Source organism: Monodelphis domestica, chromosome 8, assembly GCF_027887165.1.
Source record: "Monodelphis domestica isolate mMonDom1 chromosome 8, mMonDom1.pri, whole genome shotgun sequence".
Classification (NCBI taxonomy): Eukaryota; Metazoa; Chordata; class Mammalia; order Didelphimorphia; family Didelphidae; genus Monodelphis; species Monodelphis domestica.
The window spans coordinates 162,210,730-162,230,721 of NC_077234.1; the positions used below are offsets into that span (position 1 = coordinate 162,210,730).

A 19,992-nucleotide genomic window follows, 5' to 3' on the forward strand; every position below is an offset into this window, starting at 1 on the left:
CCAAAAAGAGGAGTCAGATTAGTTCTTTCTGACTCTCCCAATACACTGTAGTTACTCCAGGGAAATCTCCAAAACAAAGCCTAGGCATGACTCACATCTAGGGTCTCTTCAAAATGTGGGTCACAGGGACTCCTATAAAGAAGGTACTTAATGCACAATATGAATAGCAAATGTAAGACAGTTGTTTATTTCTCTCACCGAAAATGAATAAGATGCTAAAGAACTCAAAGGCGCTGATGAAGAAAAAGACGATACAAAACATTTCCAAAAATTCATTGTGCTTTTATTTTCCATAGAAGGTAAAGAAAATTTTGTGGGAATGCTGAACAGACATTTTGCATTGATCTTTGACTTGCACTTTTCAGACAAGGTCCATATTTCCTGTCTTTTTTTTTCCATTCTGCTACAAGATGATATTCATATGGGGTCATATCATCAGGAAAAATGATTATTGATTTGGAAACCTCCTTTCTCTCATGAGCTAATATCCAAACCTAGATGTCAGGAACTCTTGATATTTGTGGTTGCCACCAATTCTGGACATCTCTCAGGATTGTTAGCTACTGACCTGTGGTGGTTAAGGAAGGAAATAGAAAACCAGAAGAAACCAATAGGTTGAGAATCCCTATAAGATTTGTAAAGAATATTCCATTTTAAGAAGGCAATAAACATCAGTCTAATAGCTCTATTACAGTGATAATAGGCAATAATATTAATTTGATAGTCACTTTTTAATATCATTTTAATGTGAAATAAAATAGTGACATGTAAATTTGATATAGAAATTGTAAATTTTACTGACTAGGATAAGAACCCAGATTCAAGAACTGAACTACTTGCAGGTAGCAAATGTTATGTAAGTCTTGAAAGTCCTTAGGATTTTCTTAACAGTTTAGTTATCCTTGGAATCCCACAAGTTATAAATATTATTTATGCTAGAAATGTATTTTTCTCACTGGAAATTCAAAGGTTTTCTAAACATTGCTACTTGAGTTCCATAGCTCCATTAACATCCATTGGGACAAAAAATAGTACCTGCTCTAATATTGCAATTATAAATGTATGCACATCCATATCTAGGCTTTCATATATTTATATGTGCATAAATATATATGTCAGTGCTTTAATGGATGTATTAGATCAGCTTAAGAATTTTCTCCATCAATGCAAATTGCAACCCATCTGTGACTACTTATCATGTTATGATTGTACATGCATACATGCATGCATGCATGCATACATACATGGGTCCAGTTTTATATACAGCCATATACAACATGTATATTTGGGTGTGAGTAGTCAAATATACATATATATGCATATGTTATATGGAATCATTATTTTTACTTCATTTTTCTTTTTTTGTCCTATATTTTGAGACTAACATTTATTCTGAGATTTGAATTCCCTCTGTCTACTCCCTCCCCTCAAAGATATGTTAGATTTATTGCTTTCTTGACATTTCTTTTCTTGATTTCCTAGATTTCAATCTTCCAGAAGACTTAAAACTATGTTATCTGATTAAATAAACAAAAATTTCACTGCTGAGCATTTCTCCTTCCAACCCACATAATCTTCTCCATCCTTTAAGAGGCAGGTGCACATTTAGGGTAGGAGGGAGAGCTTGGTCTATTTTTTGTGTAAATGCTTATTATAGTAAGTTTGTAGCTGACACTGGTTTGGGTGAGATAGGGATATTCTGTTCTTCTATAAACACAGAGGGGAGGATGTTGGCAAGGTAGATTGCAGAATGCAACATTTCTTCCATTGCTAGCAATTTATTTTTGTCAAGAGGTAGACCTGCAAAACTAATTTACATGCCGGTCAACCTGAAAGAAACAACTAAAGCATCCCCCTCCCCAGTCCCAGAACACCAGAACCAGACACTAAACAGACTAGTCCACTGATTAATCACTTGGACGTTGCTTCTTTTACCAAGCTCCTTAAAGAGTAGTCAATTTTGTTAGATGGGATTCCATGTTCCCTCAAATGAACATTCCTTATATTTTAAGTGTTTCCATGATTGCTTGTGGATTTTCTTAGTAATGTTTTCTAAGCTTCAGAAAGTTGGAGAAATAAAGCCTTAATAAAACTTGGATTTCATGACCTCAAATGGCTCTTATTATTTCTATTAATAATATACAAAAAGGAAACCTGAATGGAAAAGTGTTATCTGGGAATTAATCTAATTTAGAAAGCAGAGAACTATTAAATTAATGGGAAAAAAAGTTTAAATAAAATAATTTTCCAGATACAATCATATCCTAGAAGGAAAAATCACATTTTACTGAAAAGATAATTGTATAAACAGAGGTTTCCTCTCTGCCTTTTCCAGTAGAGTTTGGCTACCGCAGCATTTCTGCCTTTTGTTCCATTTATTTCACTTTTCTATTACAGTTTAGTCTTCCCTCTAGTGGTTGCTTTGGGTCCTAGCATGTAATCAAATCCACCTCTGAAGAAGAGACATTTGGGTTAAGGGATGAAAAAAGAAATTTCTTTAGATGATGAAGCCCCAAAGAGCTAATGCCAAATAGTAGGGGATATATCTAATTCCCGCCTGTTTTTCTGGTTCCTGGAACTACCTCTCCACTGCATTTTTAAATTTGTTTTGGAGGAGCCACAGGACCTTGGAGTAAGAAAGGAATGAAGTAGAAACACAGCATTTGGATCTTTGTTGGTAGCACATCTCCAAAGGGATGGGAAGCGATGGTATGTCACTGAAGTGTCTCAGGAGAGTAAGCCAGGTCACTGGAGGATGTCTGTTAACACACATGCTTACCTCTGGGACATAAATGCTCCTTTTTTCAATTACCTTTGGATTGGGTCATGTCTTCAACAGAGCCTTAATATGGGCTTTATCATAAAAGAGAAACAAAGACAAATTTTTTATTGGAACTTTATTATCTGGGAGTCATTTGTGCTTTCTTTAAAATTAAGGTCATTTGAGTCCACAGGTTCCAAAAGCAAAAGAAATTCCCCTCATAGACCATCTGATCCAGAAAAAATAATCCTGCATAAAATACCTTTGACAAATGGACCTCTGGCTCTTATTTGAAGATTTCTTGTGTCAGAAATTCGGAGAGGAAAAATTGAGTAGATATACTGAAGGGAATTTTTCTCTTTTTCTTTCTTTCTCAAGAATCATGTTCAGTATATCTGGGAAAATCACCCCATCAAATGTAATGACCCTCAACTCCATTTGAATAAACTAGGTTTCACCAAAAGCCTATGGAAAACAAATGAGAATTCATGGAAAATAAACAATAATAGCACTCTAATGAATAGTTCTCTCCCAATGTACTATTCAAATCACAGATATCTATTTTCAAAATTTTATTTTACATGAATTTATAAAATAATCTGATTCTTCCACCAGCTCCTTCTATTGACAAAAAACAAAAACTCCAACAAATAAAATACTTATCATAAACATTCACAGTCCAGAAAAAAAAATTCTCACATTGGCCATGTTGGAAAGTGTATGTCTCTGTGCATCTTATGTTTATCCCCTTTCTAGCAACCAGCCTCTGTTTTTAGGATACTTCCTGAGTTCCTCTTTTCCTGGAATTCCCTAACGATGGTTTAGGGCCTGCTGGATGATGCTTTTCACTGTCTCTGGTTGTGTGGCCCTCACCACATTTCCTTATTTTTCAAATAAGTCACCAAGCGCTGCCCCATCTGAAGGTGTCCTGAAGTGAGGATCCATGTTTTTCACTTACTCCTAAAGTCTTTTGGGGGGCAAACACCATCTCAATGAGACAAGAACGTTATCCAATATTAGATGCAGACTGGGCCATTAAGGGGGGAAATCTTAAGATTTCTTTTGTGGCAGGAAAGAGTTCTTGCAATACATTACAAATCAACTCTAAAGGATCACCCTAGTGCAAATATTAATAATATGGAAATGGGTCTTGATCAATGAAATATGCAAAACCCAGTGAAATTGCTCATTAGCCATGGGAGGGGGGAGGAAGGAGGGGAGAGAAAGACCATAGAAAGACCATGAATCATGTAAGCATGAAAAAACATTCTAAATTAATTAATTAAATAAAAAATTTTAAGTAAAAAAAAAAGAATTCTAATCAGTTTAATCGATAAACACATGTGATTCCAGAGGAGTCCAGATTAAGGACTCTTTCTGCCTCCTTACAAAGACTGAAGCTTTTGGTTTTGGGGTAGTGTAATGGAGGGATTTGGAGAAGGGATAGTGATGATGGAGAGAAAGGGGGAATAGGGGTGAGAGAGTGAAGAGATCCTTCTCCTCCTCCCTCCTTCTGGGAGGAGTTAAGCCAAGTCCTGCCTCCTTGGAAAGGGATTATGTCTCCTCAGAGAATGTTTTCTGGGAGATGCAGGACAAGAGACCTGGGAGGGAATGCCTTAGTGAAGTGACAAGATGCCCCACTTAGAGGAGCCCAGGGCTCCTGAGGTCCAATCTATCCTTGAGAGGCAAGGAGTCCCTTTCAGGATCTTAGGACCCCCCAACTGCCAAGGAATAATATCAGTTCCTTGGGTCAGGCAATCTTGAATCCCTGAGATCTAGAAGTCAACCCCCTTTGGGGAGAGGTGGGACCCTCCCCAAATCTTCAATCCCCTTAACTCTGTTGTTTAGAGACTGGCCCAGACCTAAATCTTAAATATTAGGTGATTTATTGGGGTTCAAGCAGGGAAGGAGTGGCAAGAATATCAGGTAGGAAAGTGGGTAAACAGGGAAGCCCTACAATTATTCCCTCTAGCACATTGGCCCTCCAAAGTCTGGGGGGGTTCAAGGCTCTTCAGCCTTGAACCCTCTTTCTTGCCAACTGCCCTTTAGTCCCTATTCTTAAGCTAACTAAAACTTGAAAATAGGAATCCAGGGACAGGTAAGGGAGAGAGAGACAGACAGAGATATCCTTGGAAAGGATCTGTGGATGGCTCCCTTCAAAAGTCCCAATCCACAATCCCACTGAGGACTTGAGACTGCTGTTACAGAGAGTTTGATTGGAGGTATTCAGGGGTTCAGAAGGGACAGTAGAAGTAGGCTTCGTCTCAGCCTAGGAAATCCACCTCCTCCTCAGGCTCCCAGCTGGAGTGAAGTTGCCCATTGGATCTCTCAAGCTTCTGATTGTCTCCTAGAATATCAGTTTTTCTTCTTGCTCTTCCCCCACTCTCTCTTCAGCTAGTCTTTGTCAGAGACTGTTGTCTCCTCAAAGTGGACTGTCTCTTCTCTCACCTTACAGTAGTCAATATGAGGATTTGTTTTGCTTTATGGTGTATTTGTTACAATGTTTTGTTTCTTTTCTTTCTTTTTTTCTTTCTTTTGCTTTTTTAATGAAAGAAGTGAGAGATAATTTATTTTATTAATTAAAAATTTTAATTTAAAAAACAAAAAAAATCAAGTCTAGTTTTACATTGTTACACTGAGTCTTCTTCAATTTAAGCTTATTTCCTTAAAATATTATCATATATTTATTTATTTTATTTGTGTAAGTCATATAAACTCTGATGCATGATTCTCCCAACTCCCACTCTCCCTAATAAGTTGATCTCCAGAGACTGACTAGATATATCTCTAAATATATTCCACCTGCTGGCCCTATTCAGTAAGCCAACCCTTTAAAAAATGGATAATGAAAGAGAAAAAACTTTAGTAAAGCTAACAGATTGACCTTGTTTACCATTATATATAATAATCACACCCAATAGCACCTTACCTCTATTGTGAAGAGAAAATAAGCACATTTTCTCAGCTCTTCTCTGGAGTCGAGTGGTCATTACAATGTTCTTCTTTCCCTTTCCATTGCTATAATTATTACACACACACACACATGTTTGTATATGTGTGCTTGTGTATGTGGTGTCTGTGGTGAGAGATAGAAAGAGATAGATAGACAGATAGACAGACAGACAGACAGACAGACAGACAGATAGATAGATAGATAAATAGATAGATAGATAGATAGACAGAGAGATAGACAGATAGACAGATAGATACATAAATACATAGATAGATACACGGATGGATGGATGGATGGATGGATGGATGGATGGATGGATGGATGGATGGATGGATGGATGGATGAAGATAGGATAAACTTTCCCCTTGCCTATTTTTAGCTAATCAAATCAAGAACTTAAAGTACCCTAACATGACACTAAGTAAGAGAGTTTGCAAGTCTAAAAATAGGCAAGGGGAGAGTTAATCCTATCTTGAGAGAGAGAGAGAGAGAAAGAGAGAGAGAGAAAGAGAGAGAGAGAGAGAGTGGATGAGGGAGAGAGAGCTTTTCCTAATTCTGCTTACTTCAAACAGTTCATGTCTTCTGTGCTTCTCATGATTCTTTGCATTCATGATTTTTTTATGGCTTGATAATAGTTCATTATATTCACATGCTACCACCCAATTGAAAGGAACCTCCTTTTCCCCCCTAATTCTTTGTTTCTACAACATGTACTGCTATAAATATTTTGAGATATTTCTTATTTTTTATTATTGACCTGTTTTGGGATATGCCTGGCATTGTGATCTCTGACTCAAAGGATTTGGACATTTTGATCACTTTTCAACTATAACTGCAAATTGCTTTCCAGAATGGTTGAACTGATGCATAGCCCCAAAGAATCATAATGTATTAGAATGCCCTTCTTTTGGAGGACTCTCTAATATTGACTGTTTCTTTTGTCATATTTGCCAATTTATCTGTGTGCCATGAAACCATAATTTTGTTTTATTTTCATTTCTACCATGATGAGCAATTTGAATCTATATTTCACATAGCTGTTAAAAGTTTGAACTTTTCTTTTTTAGAGCTCTTTGCATCTTTGACCACATATCTACTAGAGAATGAGTTTTCCTTCTTTTGCTTCTGCTTTTTTTGCTTCTGCTAACTTTTGGCCAGATAAAAACTTGAGTAGGAGCAAAATCTCTATGTTTATCCAGTTTGGGGAGAACCTCTATACCTAATTCTAGGTTCAAATATAACCATGAAAAATCTTGCCATTCTGAGAAGTTATCTTCTAGCCAGTTGAATAATCACCAAATTGCTCCTGCAAAATTCTATTCCAAATGGCTCTAATAAACACCTGAGTGAGATTATTCAAATCACTCAAAGCTGTCATCACCTTTTCCTAGTTTCTAAATCCATTCTAAGACTGGAGTTTGGGGAGGCAAAGAAAGAGGTGTTCCTGACCTTCTCTAAGCCAGTAGAAATGCATTCCCTCAGGGAGCATAATTTATTTGGAGAGAAGGGAAAGAAAGAAAAATTTCAGCACTCCCTCCACTTTCAGTAATGGGAAACTCACTGCCTCCTGAGGCAACCCTTCTCATTTTTAGACACCTTTCTAATTGTTAGGAAGTTTTGTTTTTCTTGTGAATAAGTTATCTTGCTTAACTTGAGAAACATTCAATTTTGGGGGAGGATGGGCAGGATCTGACTCAACCCCCTGCCCTATGCCTAATGGGAAAAGAAGATATATAAATAAAATAGCAAAGCATGTATTTGATCTAGAAGTATAAATAATAGTAAAAATAATTCATTGGTATCTTTCTCAGCCCTCATACACAATTGAACACTATTGAGAGGTAAGCTGATAAATATTTAATAATCAGCTCTGAAAAAAATATATACACCCACAATTTTAAATGTAATTTGCATTATTAACTCTTTCTTAATCCTAGACACTCAACAAAACAATAAATCAAACCCTGATTTGTAGCTTGCAGATTTCTGAAGTAAAATTGATTATACTAACAATTTAACACTTGGTTTTAGTTGATCAGAGTAGACTCCAACATTTTTCTACCTCTATAAAATAACTTTTGATAGTCTAATTGGTATGGCATCTATGTGCTTTAAAAGATTTTCATCATTTCCTAATAGTTAATGCCAGCCTTGCAAATAGATAAAGCTTCTCTAACCTCAAGAAGATACTAGTACCACTGAAAGAAAGGCAAATGATGGCAGCTTCTGCCACAAAAAATATTTTGTTCCCTAGAGAGGTAGACAGACAGACAGATAGATAGATAGATAGATAGATAGATAGATAGATAGATAGATAGATAGATAGATAGATAGATAGATAGAAAAATAGATCCAAAATCTGTCTCTTGGCAACTTACTTCCATTCATTTGTTCTTCTGGAGTAAAACAGAGCAAATCTAATCTGTTTTTTATAAGATAGTATTTTAATACTTGATGATAGCCATCATATCTTTCTAAATCTTCTCATTTTCAAGCTAAGTAGCCTCAATCCCTTTCACTCATCCTCATATGATATAGTTTCCATAATACCTACTATCCTGATTACCCACCTCTGAACACTCAGTTTGTCTAATATTTTCCTAAAATGTGAATACGGGACTCCAAATATCATCTGTCCAAGGAAGGAATAAGACTATATACTCTGTCCTTTGCAATACAGGCTATAATTAGTGCAACCTAAATTCATATTAACTTAAAAAACTACCTTGGCACATTGTTGACTCATTTTGAACCTGTAGTGTACTAAAATATGTGCCTTTTAAAAAACTTGTCGTATAACTTTGCCTCCAATACTCTGTAACTGAGGTTAAGTTTTTGAAGCTAAATACAAGATCATATATTTATTCATAACCAATTTCATTTCCTTAGATATGTTCCAAACTTATAGTCTGTTGATATCTTTTTGGAGATTGATTTTATCACCCAGCAAGTAAGTTATGCATCCCAACTTTACATAATTCACAAATTTCACAAATATGCTTTCTATCTTTCCCTCTGATTTATTAATAAAAATGTTGGAAAGGACAGGACTATGCCAGACCTCTGTGGACCACTTTGTTGGAGATCTCCTTTAGTGTTGACATGGATCCATTAAGTATTATTCTTTGGGTTCAGTCATCAACCATCTCATCACAATCCACCTAATTACACTATTACTCAGCACACATCTCCCCATCTTGTCTACAAGGATATTGTGAGGAGCTCTGTCAAATAAATGCCTTTCCAAAATCCAGTTATGTCCATGATATTCAGTTGATCTACAGTCTAATAATCCTGTCAAAAAAGGAAATTAAGTCAGCCTAGTTGACTTGTTTTTGATTGAACACACAGTGACTCATAGTGATCATTGCTTTTTTCCTAAGTGCTCACAATTCATTTCTCCACAATTCTACCATATTAATCTTCCTAAAATATAAGCAGGATTATGTTACTCCTTTGATTAAAAAAAATTACAATGGCTCCCCTTTGTATACCAAAGAATAAACTACAGGGAGAAAGTATCACAGCTGAGACTTGTGCAATGTTGATGTTTCATCATCCTTTCAATTTGAAAGATCATGGAACTAGCCCTGTTTTGCACTCAAATTCAAGATACAAATAGAGAAATTTTTAAATTGTCCTCTCAATGAAATGGAGACTATTCCTAATGTCACTCAAAGCAGCATTACAAGAAGGTATACATTTTTAATTTTTGTAATCCTTTCTACCCTAAAATTAAAAACACCCTGAAAGGTCTTTCAAAAGATATTATGTACTTTTGTTTGTATGTGTATGTATGTATATTATCTGTTTATATGCATTTATAAACATGTGTATGTATAAATATATGCATATGTGCATGGACATACATACTCACATATATATATATATATACACACACTATCTATAGAGCAGCACCCCATCTTGCTTTCTAGAAGTTTTTTCTCATGAGCTTATTAAAATTGATATCCTCCCCACTCAAGTTCTTTGACATAAATAAAGTTTTTGTTTACTCTAATCCAGTAGTCTTTTAGTCAGAACAAGGAATTATTCTCCACCCTTCAACTTCAGGTTCCTAGAAGATGTAAAATGTAACCCTGCTGTCTTTTAATCTAATATTTTGTATTGGTCTGTGAAGAATTGCTATTCTTCCCCAGTGTGGACTAGCAAGCATAAAATTCTAAAAACTGAGACAGAATCAACATGGAGAAATAGATTTCACTCTCTGCCATCACCAAATGGTACCAGGGACATCCAGGTCTCCTTATTACCCTTGAATGGAATATGGACTTTTCTTCTGATATCTAGGGCTCCAAAAGGAGAGATGCTTGGCTTAACTTGCCCAGAAAAAAGGATTACTCCACACTTTTGGCTATATCTAAACCATGTCTTTGACTAAGAAGCCTCTCCCCTTTCTGGTTATTCTTTTATTATCTTCTCCTTTTAGAATGCAAACTCCTTGAAGGCAGGGACTTGTATCCCTAGTAATTAGCACAACTCCTAAAAAGGCTTAGTAAATGCTCTCTCTCTCTCTGGAATTTATTTTCATAAATACTCACAATTCATTTCTGCACAATTCTACCATATTAATCTTTCCTAAAATACAAGCAAGATTGTGTTACTCTTTTGATTAAAAAAAATTCCAATGGCTCCCTTTTAAACTACATTAAGAAAGTATCATAGCTGAGACTCTCTCTCCATCTATCTATCTGTCTTTCTATCTATCTATCTGTCTGTCTGTCTCTATCTGTTTATCTATCTATCTCATAGCTGGAAGGAGATGCATAGGTTTCACCAGTCCCAAACAAATCTATGACAAAAAAAAAAGGTTGAGTACCCTTGCCCTCGGCCAAAAAAATCATAGATCTGGCACACGCGCACACACACACACACACACACAAACCCTCAAACTAATAGCTCCTCATATACCTGGTTGAAGGCCAACCTTGGATAATGGCAGAAGTATTTAATTCAAGCTATTCAAAAATCTAAGGTAATAAGAAATAATGAGACATGTATTTTTACACATATATATTTCATGGGCTTATAGTGTCTCAAATGCAATTCCTAGCATTAAAATCACATTGTATAGCATAGAAAATATGTAGTTATTGGAAGCATCTCATGTCATATACCATGGAAGCTCCTTGAAGACAGCAATTATTTTATTTTTTTCTACTTTTCTCTCTAGTGCTTAGCAAAGTGCCTGTGTATGCTGTTCAGTCATTCAGTGGTGTCTGATTCTTTGTGATCCCATGAGCCATATTGTTCAGTAGATTTTCTTGGCAAAGGTCTTAGAGCAGTTTGCCATTTCCAGTGGATTAAGACAAAGAGAGTATGTCACTGGCTCATGATGATACAGTCAGGAAGTGTTTGAGTTCAGATTTGAACTCAAGTCTTCTTGTCTCCAGTCCCAGCTCTCCATCCACTAAACTTATCTAGTTGCCTGGAACATATTAATCAAGCTTAATAAATACTTGATTGATTGATTGGTTCTTATACAGGATATAATCATGGCTACATCCATTTATATATGGAGAAAGAAAAACATTCCTTTTATAAGATTAGTTTTAATAATCTCTCTTCTCTACCACCCTTCTGGCCTTTCTCTGTCACAGAATTATTCTCTGCCCTTTCTTTCTCTTCCTCCCCATCCCTAAAACCTTCAGTCCCAGGAGTCTCTAGTTAGAACTGCTTGAGCTGAAGACATTTTTTTTTCTGCTGCATCTTTAAGAAGTCTAGTCCTGCGCTCAGGACCACTGATCAATTACATGATGAGATCAGAAATGAGTGTGGGATGGAGCAAGATGCACGCTGTGCCATCTGTCCCTTCATTCCCTATCAGAGAGCTTATAAAACACAGCAGAGCAATGTTGTATTTGGAAACATGCCACTGAAGACTTGTGCTGGGGAACCAGACACGGGAGACAATGGCAGCCCAGTGACCTACCCAGCGAGGCAGCAGTACTTTGCTTTCCCATCACAGACACCCCTTTTGAACTTATAATATTCCATTTTGTGTTCATATGCTGTGTGGGGCTGCCTTCCTCCCACATCTACCTCCAACTTGATATCTCTCCCAACCCTAGCAGAATGCCTGGTACATAAAAGACACTCCTTAAATGTATGTGGAAGTGAATTAATTGGTGGTGGGACAGTAGAATTAGTCTGAAGCAAAATTTTGGAAGAAATGAAGCTTGAAAGTCAAGAAAGTTGAAATTCTGCTTCAGACAAGATGATTCTGAGCAAATCATTTAATAACTCTTAATCTCATTTTCCTCATCTGTAAAATAAGGATAATAATGGTCAGCGTTTATATGGCACTTTTAGGTTTGCAAAGTCCTTTACATATGTTACCTCTATGGATCCTCATGGTTCTAGGAGGCAGATGCTCTTATCTTCTTCATTTTACAGATAAAGAGGCTGAGGCTCAGAGGAGGTGAGATAACTAAAATGTGTCTAAGGCAAGATTTGAATTCACATCTTCCTAACTCCAAATCTAGTATATATCCAATATGCCACCCAGCTACCAGATAGTAATAATAATAATAGTGACCTACCTCACAGTATTATTGGGAGGAACAGTTGAGATAATACATGTAAAGTTCCTGGAAAATTTAAAGGATTAGATCAATCTTAACCAATATATTCATATTTCCCCCTTTTTCTCTCTCTTTATTCTTTCCAACCTCCCCCCTCTTCACCAGCGACCCAGATCTCTCCTGCAGCTATCTGCCTGGGGATTTTTTATTCTGGAATTTCATCAGGATTAGGTAGTGCCCTGGGCTTCTGAATCTCTCTTCCTCCTCCTGATCTCTCTCCTCCTCTTAGACTGTAAATTTCTTGAGAGGAGGGACTATGTCATTTTTAAATGCCCCAATGCCTAGCAAAGTTTCTCATACATCAAAGATATCTAGCAAATATTTTTTGAAAAACTTTAAATGAACCTCAGAGGACTTTAGTGGAAGAAGCTAAAGAGATAAAGCAATTTCTAAGTGCTTATTATGTGCCAGGGCAGCTGGGTGTCACAGTGGATTGAGTATCAGATGTAGAGTCAGGAAGACTCAATTTTATGAATTCAAATCCTGCCTCATACACTTAGTAGCTGTGGCCTTGGGCAAGTCCCTTAACCCCATTTCCCTCAGTTCTTCATCTATAAAATGAGCTGGAGAACAAAATGGCAAACCACTCCAATATCTCTGCCAAGAAAATCCCAAATAGGGTCACAGAGACTTAGACATGACTGAAAAACAACTCAGCAAAAATATTATATGTCAGGCACTTTACTAAAAATTGGGGACATAATTAAATGCTCAAGTAAATCAAAGATTCCCTGTCTTCAAAGAATTTGTATTCTAATGGCTAACTATAATGCATAAAAGGGGAGCTGAAAAGCCCATAAAATAGTCCTACAGCATGATGTAGAGATATCTAGAATTAATACAGAGGTCTGGTTCCCGGCTCCAGGAAAGGTGAGGTGAAAGCTTACTTAACAGAGCCTGGTATAACAAGGACAGGGTCCAAATTTCCTAGGAAAGTGGGATGAGGATGATAGTCAGAAGATGTACTCAGGCACTGAAATATTCTAAAAACAAAAAAAAATCATCAATAGTCATGAATTAAATAGACTTTAGAGACCTCATATTTCTAATCAATGGATAAATCCAAAGCACGACTGAGCCTTTAACTTCACTCTCTTCTCCACACTTAGTAGTTTTAATTACTTTTTGGATAATACCATGAATAATCCAAGAATGTGCCCAGATGAGTGTTTTTCATTAGAGTACAAGATTTTGGAGACCATTCCAAATAGTTTGTACAAAATCCAAAGCAAGTGCTAAAGAGCAGCTATGATTTTAAATATCTTAAAACATCTTAGTCTAAAATTCTGTTCTCACTTAAAAAAACTATCCCATGCTTATCTGCATCTGTTTGTTTCCCATCAAAACAGTCTCTTAATGTTATCTAGGCACAGATGAAGGCCAGGATTCAGCTTTTTTCAGACTCAAAAATTTAATTAGTCCAATCTTAATGATCCTTCTACAAGATAAAAATGTTTTTGTGTGTTGAATAATTGTAGATTTATTCCTTCTTACCCTGCTTTTCCCCCCCAAGCTCTTCTTCACCCATCTCTGTGAACTTATACAAGAATTTCCCAACATATACATTCTACCATTGTGGTGGTGGTGGCCCATTTAGATCACACAATAAACATAAAAATAATCAATTACCTACCCAGGCATTTTGCTTAATGCTAGGGCAATGCAAATGTAAAAGTTAGAGAGCTGGTCTCTACCATGAGGGAGCTTACATTCTACAAGAGGGAAATGACACGTTCATATAGAAATAAATACAGAATTTATTTGTGTATGTCTGTAGAAATACACACTGATTTGGAAAGTGCTAAAAACTGAGGAATTATGAAAGATCTCTTAAAGGAAGTATCATCTGAGTTTTGAAGGAAAATAGGAGTTCCTAGTAACACAGGTGAAGATATAGACCCTTCTAGTCATGGATGGAATGCTGTGTATGGAGAATAGCAAGAAGGCCAATTTGACCAGAGATTGCCAAAGGAAGTTATATATAATCAGGCTGGAAAGACAGTCTGAACTCAGATTATAAAGGCTCCTAAATGCCAAAAATAAGAGTTTATATTTCAAGCAAAGAATGGAGAACCATTAACTTCTTGAGCAGAGGAATAACACGGTTGTACTGGTCCTTTAGGAATATCACTTTGGTAGCCATGTGAAGGATAGATGGGGGACAAGACTAGCCATAGAAGAATCAATTAGGAGACTATTGCAGTGGTCCAAGTTAGAAGGGATGATGACCTGGTCTGGAGTGGCTGTGGTATAATTAGAGAGAAGAGCATGGATATGAAGTGTTATGGAGGAAGAATCAACTAGACTTAGAATTGAAAGTAAGTGAGATTTTTTAAAAAGTCAAGAATGACTAGATTGTACCTATGAAAAAATGCTTTGCATGATTAGAGAAATGCAAATTAAAACAACTCTGAAATACTACCTCACACTTGTCAGATTTACTAATATGATAGAAAAGGAAACTGATAAATGTTGGAGAGGATGTGGGAAAATCGGAACACTAATGCACTATTGGTGGAATTGTAGTCTGATCCAACTGTTCTGGAGAGCAACTTGGAATTGGGCCCAAAGAGCTTTAAAAACCGGATGGCTTTGATCCAGCAATAGCACTGGTAGGTCTGTATCTCAAACAGATTTTTTAAAAAGAAGAGGAAAAAGGATCTTTTTTTTTACAAAGATACTTATAGAACCACTTTTTGTGGAGCAAAGAACTGGAAATTGTGTAGATGTCCATCAATTGGGGAATGACTGACAAGTTGTGGTGTGTTATTATAATGGAATACTTTTATGCTATAAGAAATGGTGAACAGGATGATTTTTAGAAAAACCTGGAAGGACTTACATGACCTGATGATACAAAGTGAAGTGAGCAGAACCAGAAGAACACCGTACACAGTAACAGTAATATTGCATGATGAACAACTGTGAATGACCTCGCTATTCTCAGCAATACAGTGATCCAAGACAATCCAAAGATTCATGATGAAAAATACAATCCATCTCCAGAGAAAGAAATGAGTCTGAATGCAGAACAAAACATACTATGTTTCACTTTATTTCTTAATATTTTTATTTGAGATCTTTTTTCCACAAAATGACCAAGATAGAAAAATGTTTTACATGATTGAACATATAAAATATATCTATCAGAGAGCTTAATTTCAGGTTATTGGGGAGGGAGGGAGAAAATTTGGAACTCAAAAAAAATTTAAACTATTAAAAGAAAGAATGAATAGATTGTGAACATGGACAAGTAGAAGAATGATGCTCCCTGATAGAAATAGAGAAGTTAGGAGAAAAAATATATATATATATTTCAAGGAAGGGGGAAGAGCATGTGGTATATTTTGAACATTTTAAGTTGGAAATGTCTATGGGAAATGCAGGTAGTGATGCTAAGCAGCCAGTTAGAGCTATAAATTGGAATTCAGGGAAGATACATGAGCTACATGTGTAGATTTGAGTGTTATCGGCAAAGAGATGAGAATGGCATCCATGGGAACTAATGAGGTCACTGAGCCAGAATAGAGGAGATCCAAGACAACACAAGAGCTCATACACGTGCACAGGGAGTAAGACGTGGATGATAAACTGCAAAAAAGACTAAGAAGGACCAGTCTATCGATGGGGTGGAGGGAGGAAAAAAAATAAGCATTTATAAAGTGCCTACTATGTGCCAGGCACTGTGCTAAGCACTTAACAATTATCTGATTTTCACAGCAACCCTGTTAGGTAGATACTTATTATTGTTATTATTCCCATTTTACTATTGAATAAACTGAAGCAGGCACAGGGTTAAATGACTTCCCCAGAGTCACCCAACTAGTCAGTGTTTCTAAGGCTAAACTTGAATTCAGTTCTTCTTGACTCTGGCCCCAGCACTACACCACCTAGTCGATAGGAATTTAAAGACAGCAGAGCAATTAAATTAAAATTCAGATAAAAGAGACCCTCCAGATGGGTATAGTCTATTTCCTGATGGATAAACTGGACAATGAAGTATAATCCTTCTGTAAAAGGCTCTCATTGGACCAGTTAGGATTTTAGAAAATTTCTTATTTTTCTGGCTAATTGCTTCCACCCTGATAATCTGAGAACTACTTATTTGGCACCATCCAATATATTATGACCAAGATACCTTGAAACCACATAGTCCTTGAGGTTCAGAGAATGAACTGGTTTATTTACTGATCAATGGAACAAAAACAGAATCAATATTAAAATCTACAGAAATGAACAAAGTCCATCAGTAAATAACCCTTATCTACAGCCCCATATGATCCCAGTTATTTATGGATATACCCTGGTTGGGTATATCCTTAGTGGTCCTTAGTGGTTCTGCTATTCAGTTACCTCTTCTGTTCAAGTTCTGGTAGTTTTTCCTTGGGTAATTTACCAGAATTTTTATAGAAATATAGGCGATTCGGTTCTATATAGTTTATTTGCTACTTCATTTTTTATGAGATTTTCAAAATATAGACTAGGCACTTTCCTCAGATCTTACAACAAACTATAATTAAGCATGCACCCAATTCACAAATTGGCTTAGTTGTTATAACAGTTAGGGTATTTTCATGATATTCTAAAAAGAAGAGAACTAAATAAATAGGAGACTAATTAATGATGACTAGAATACCTTCCCACACAAATCAAAACAATTGCACATCTGATTCAAAACAGCAATTCACTACATTTACAAATACTTTTTTCCTTACAAATGCCCTCAAAAGCCTGTTGATAATTTTAACCTCAACTTGATATCAAGACTAATTTTGTAAACACCATAAGTTTCATGGCATTAAAATGAAAATAAATTAAAATAAAATAAAATTCCCAAATAAATGTATTAAGAAGACTAGATGGTGACTTATCTTGTCACCCCTTGAATGCCTGACAAAAAGCTTATTAACCTGTTTTTAATCTATCATTTTCCCCTTGTTTCTAAGGATTGGTGGGAATTCTTAGTTTTAATAACCTCAAAATACAGCTTATGATTTTTTAAAAGAGAAACATTGAATCACATATTTTAAATTTCTTGGCAGGAAAATACCCTAGAGACCATTTAGTTCCAATCTCTCATTTTCTAGATGATGGAACATAAACCTATGGGAATTAAATGGCTAGCCAAAGGTCATGTAGCTAGTTAGTAGCAGAGCTATAATGAAATTCCAGATTTTCTGACTACCATATGCATGTGCTTCTGGAGACAATCCATGATCATCAAATGAGTGATGTGAGTATAAAAAAAAAGTTTATGGACTTGGAAACAGAATTATAATGCATGAGTCAGTCCTATGCCAGGAGTTAGGAGGCAAGAGTAAGAAGAGACAAATTTCAAGTTCTTAGCACTTCATGGGCCAAAAAAATCCAATACTTGGTTTTCTGAACTGTTTTAGAGTTAAAAAAAAAAAAACAAAAAACAAAACAGTTGTCACTTATATGATGCATAAACATTCACAAAATGCTTTATTTATAATATGTATTTATATATATAATTATAAATAAGTAGCATTATTTATTTATAATTATATATTATCTCATTTGTATCTCATGATAAATCTATGAGGACTTTACTCCGGATTTTATTGTCCACAATTTACCCAGGAGGAAATTGACCCTGGTGACTAGTCCACACTCTTAGAGCCAATAAGCACTACGTCTGCCCCATTATAAATTATTAATAAATATTGATTGATTATTGAAGTGTCAGAGGCGGAGTTTGAACCTAAGTCTTCCTGGATATAATCCTGCCTGGCCACACTGCTTCCTCAAAGAACTGTGCTTAAGCCCTGCCTGGCTCCTTCACTAAATAATTCTGCAACTCTGGGCAAGTTGTAAACCTGTCTGAATCTGCTTCCTTATAAGTAAAATTAGCATTCTCAAATTTGCAAGACCTACCTCAGTGCACTGCGTGAAAATGGAATGAGATATGTATGGAAAAGCACCTTGTGGCCATAAAGCTCTATGGCCATATTAAGGTGTTTGGTGGTGATAGTTGGAATGATTATGGAGCCTCGTATTTTAGCTAACTTAACCTGAATAAGATGTCAATAAAAGGTCTGTCACTAAGATATTTCTAGTGATATACTATTAAAAAAAAGAAAGGAAAAGCTCCCAGCAGAGCCGTCTGCCTTTGATATGTAATGGTATGAATACACAGTATGTGCTGTGAGTTCCATGGAGGGAAATATCCCCAGACTTCTTAGAAGTTATAAGTCAAGCCAAAGCAGCCATTTCTCTTAAGACTGGCGACCGTCTAATCTGTTTCATGGGTTATTCACAGAACTACTTTTCCCTGTTTCTTGTGGGTCTCCATTGGGCTTACATCGTACCAAAGAACAAATGGCTTGCTGGAAGTTGTCCCCAATCACAGCATAAAGCAACAGGTTGCCAAAGGTATTTAAGGCTGCCAACGGCCGGGAGAGAATATAAGCGATGTGGATCTGGTTCTCCAAGTGGCAACTAATTAAAAGAAGACGGGATTCTATGCGGACGACCCTCAAGATATGGAAGGGCAAAAAGCAGATGTAGAAAACGACAAGGAGGAGGATGGCCAGTCTCCGCGCTTTCTGCTTCTGGGAGCTCCGCGTGTGAGGTCCTTGAGCCAGGTTATAGATGATCATCATGTAGCAAATCGTCACCACCACTAGGGGCAGGCAGAAGGTGAGCACTGTTAGAATCACGTTGTACCATTTGATGGTGGTGAGATCGTCAGAGCTTGTGAGATCAAGGCAGGAGGATCTATTCTTCCTCTGGGCGGATGTGATCAGAGAGGACATGGGAACGACCACCACCAAGGCGGTGATCCAGACGGCGGTACAGGCGACCACAGCCCATCTGGTTTTATGAATGGAAAAGCAGCTCATGGGGTGGATGATGACAAAGTATCGGAAGATGCTGAAACAGGTAAGGAAGAGGATGCTGCTGTACAAGTTGAAATGGAAGCCAAAGCGGATGAACTTGCACATGAAGTCACCGAAGATCCAGTCTTCATCGTTGGCGTAGTAATGGATCAAGAAAGGAAGGCTGGTCAAATACAGCAAGTCTGTGCAGGGCCAGGTTCAACATAATGATGGTACTGCTCCTCCAGGGTCTCATCTTGAAAATATAAGTGGAGATGGCTAATGCGTTCCCTGGGAAACCCACCAGAAAGATGATGCTGTAAATAATAGGGAGGTAGTGTTTCTTGAATAAGATTTTTTCATCTGTGCAGTTTCCAAAAGCAGCTGGATAATTATGTGTATCAGAAGTATTAGATAAATTATTCAGTTCTTTATTCATGGTTGTCTTCTTTCATCTTTTAGGAAAATAACATATTTATTTAGTAAAATGATAAAATATATTGGAAAGCAATTCCCTGGAAAGGGAAAAAAATAAAAGGGAAAAATTTAAGAACCCACATTAATGAGATGATAATGAAAACAATGATCTGCTTTTAAACCAAAATTGCTCAAACAGCATAAATATTACTAATGATTTCTCCTTAGTCTCAAAGGAGATTCTATGGAAAAGATGTGGAGTTTGTCAGAAAATGATAGAGGCATGGATACTGGAATTCAATTTAGTATTAAAACATCTGAAATAATAAGAATGGAGATTAAGTTACCAGCAACAGTAATTTTAAAATTATTCTCAAATATTCAAAAGGGACTACATTCATTCATTCATTCAATAAA

General features: G+C 36.4%; 1 protein-coding gene across 1 annotated transcript; it reads right to left on the bottom strand.

Annotated features, from left to right (window-relative positions):
• Positions 1-17,828: 17,828 nt before the first annotated feature.
• On the bottom strand, positions 17,829-19,656 carry OXGR1 (oxoglutarate receptor 1). Its single transcript, XM_001377251.4, is given in 2 exon segments — positions 17,829-19,368; positions 19,370-19,656. Coding segments are annotated over 2 exon segments (1,014 nt in total). The 5' UTR covers positions 19,598-19,656; the 3' UTR covers positions 17,829-18,582.
• Between the last annotated feature and the right edge of the window lie 336 nt (positions 19,657-19,992).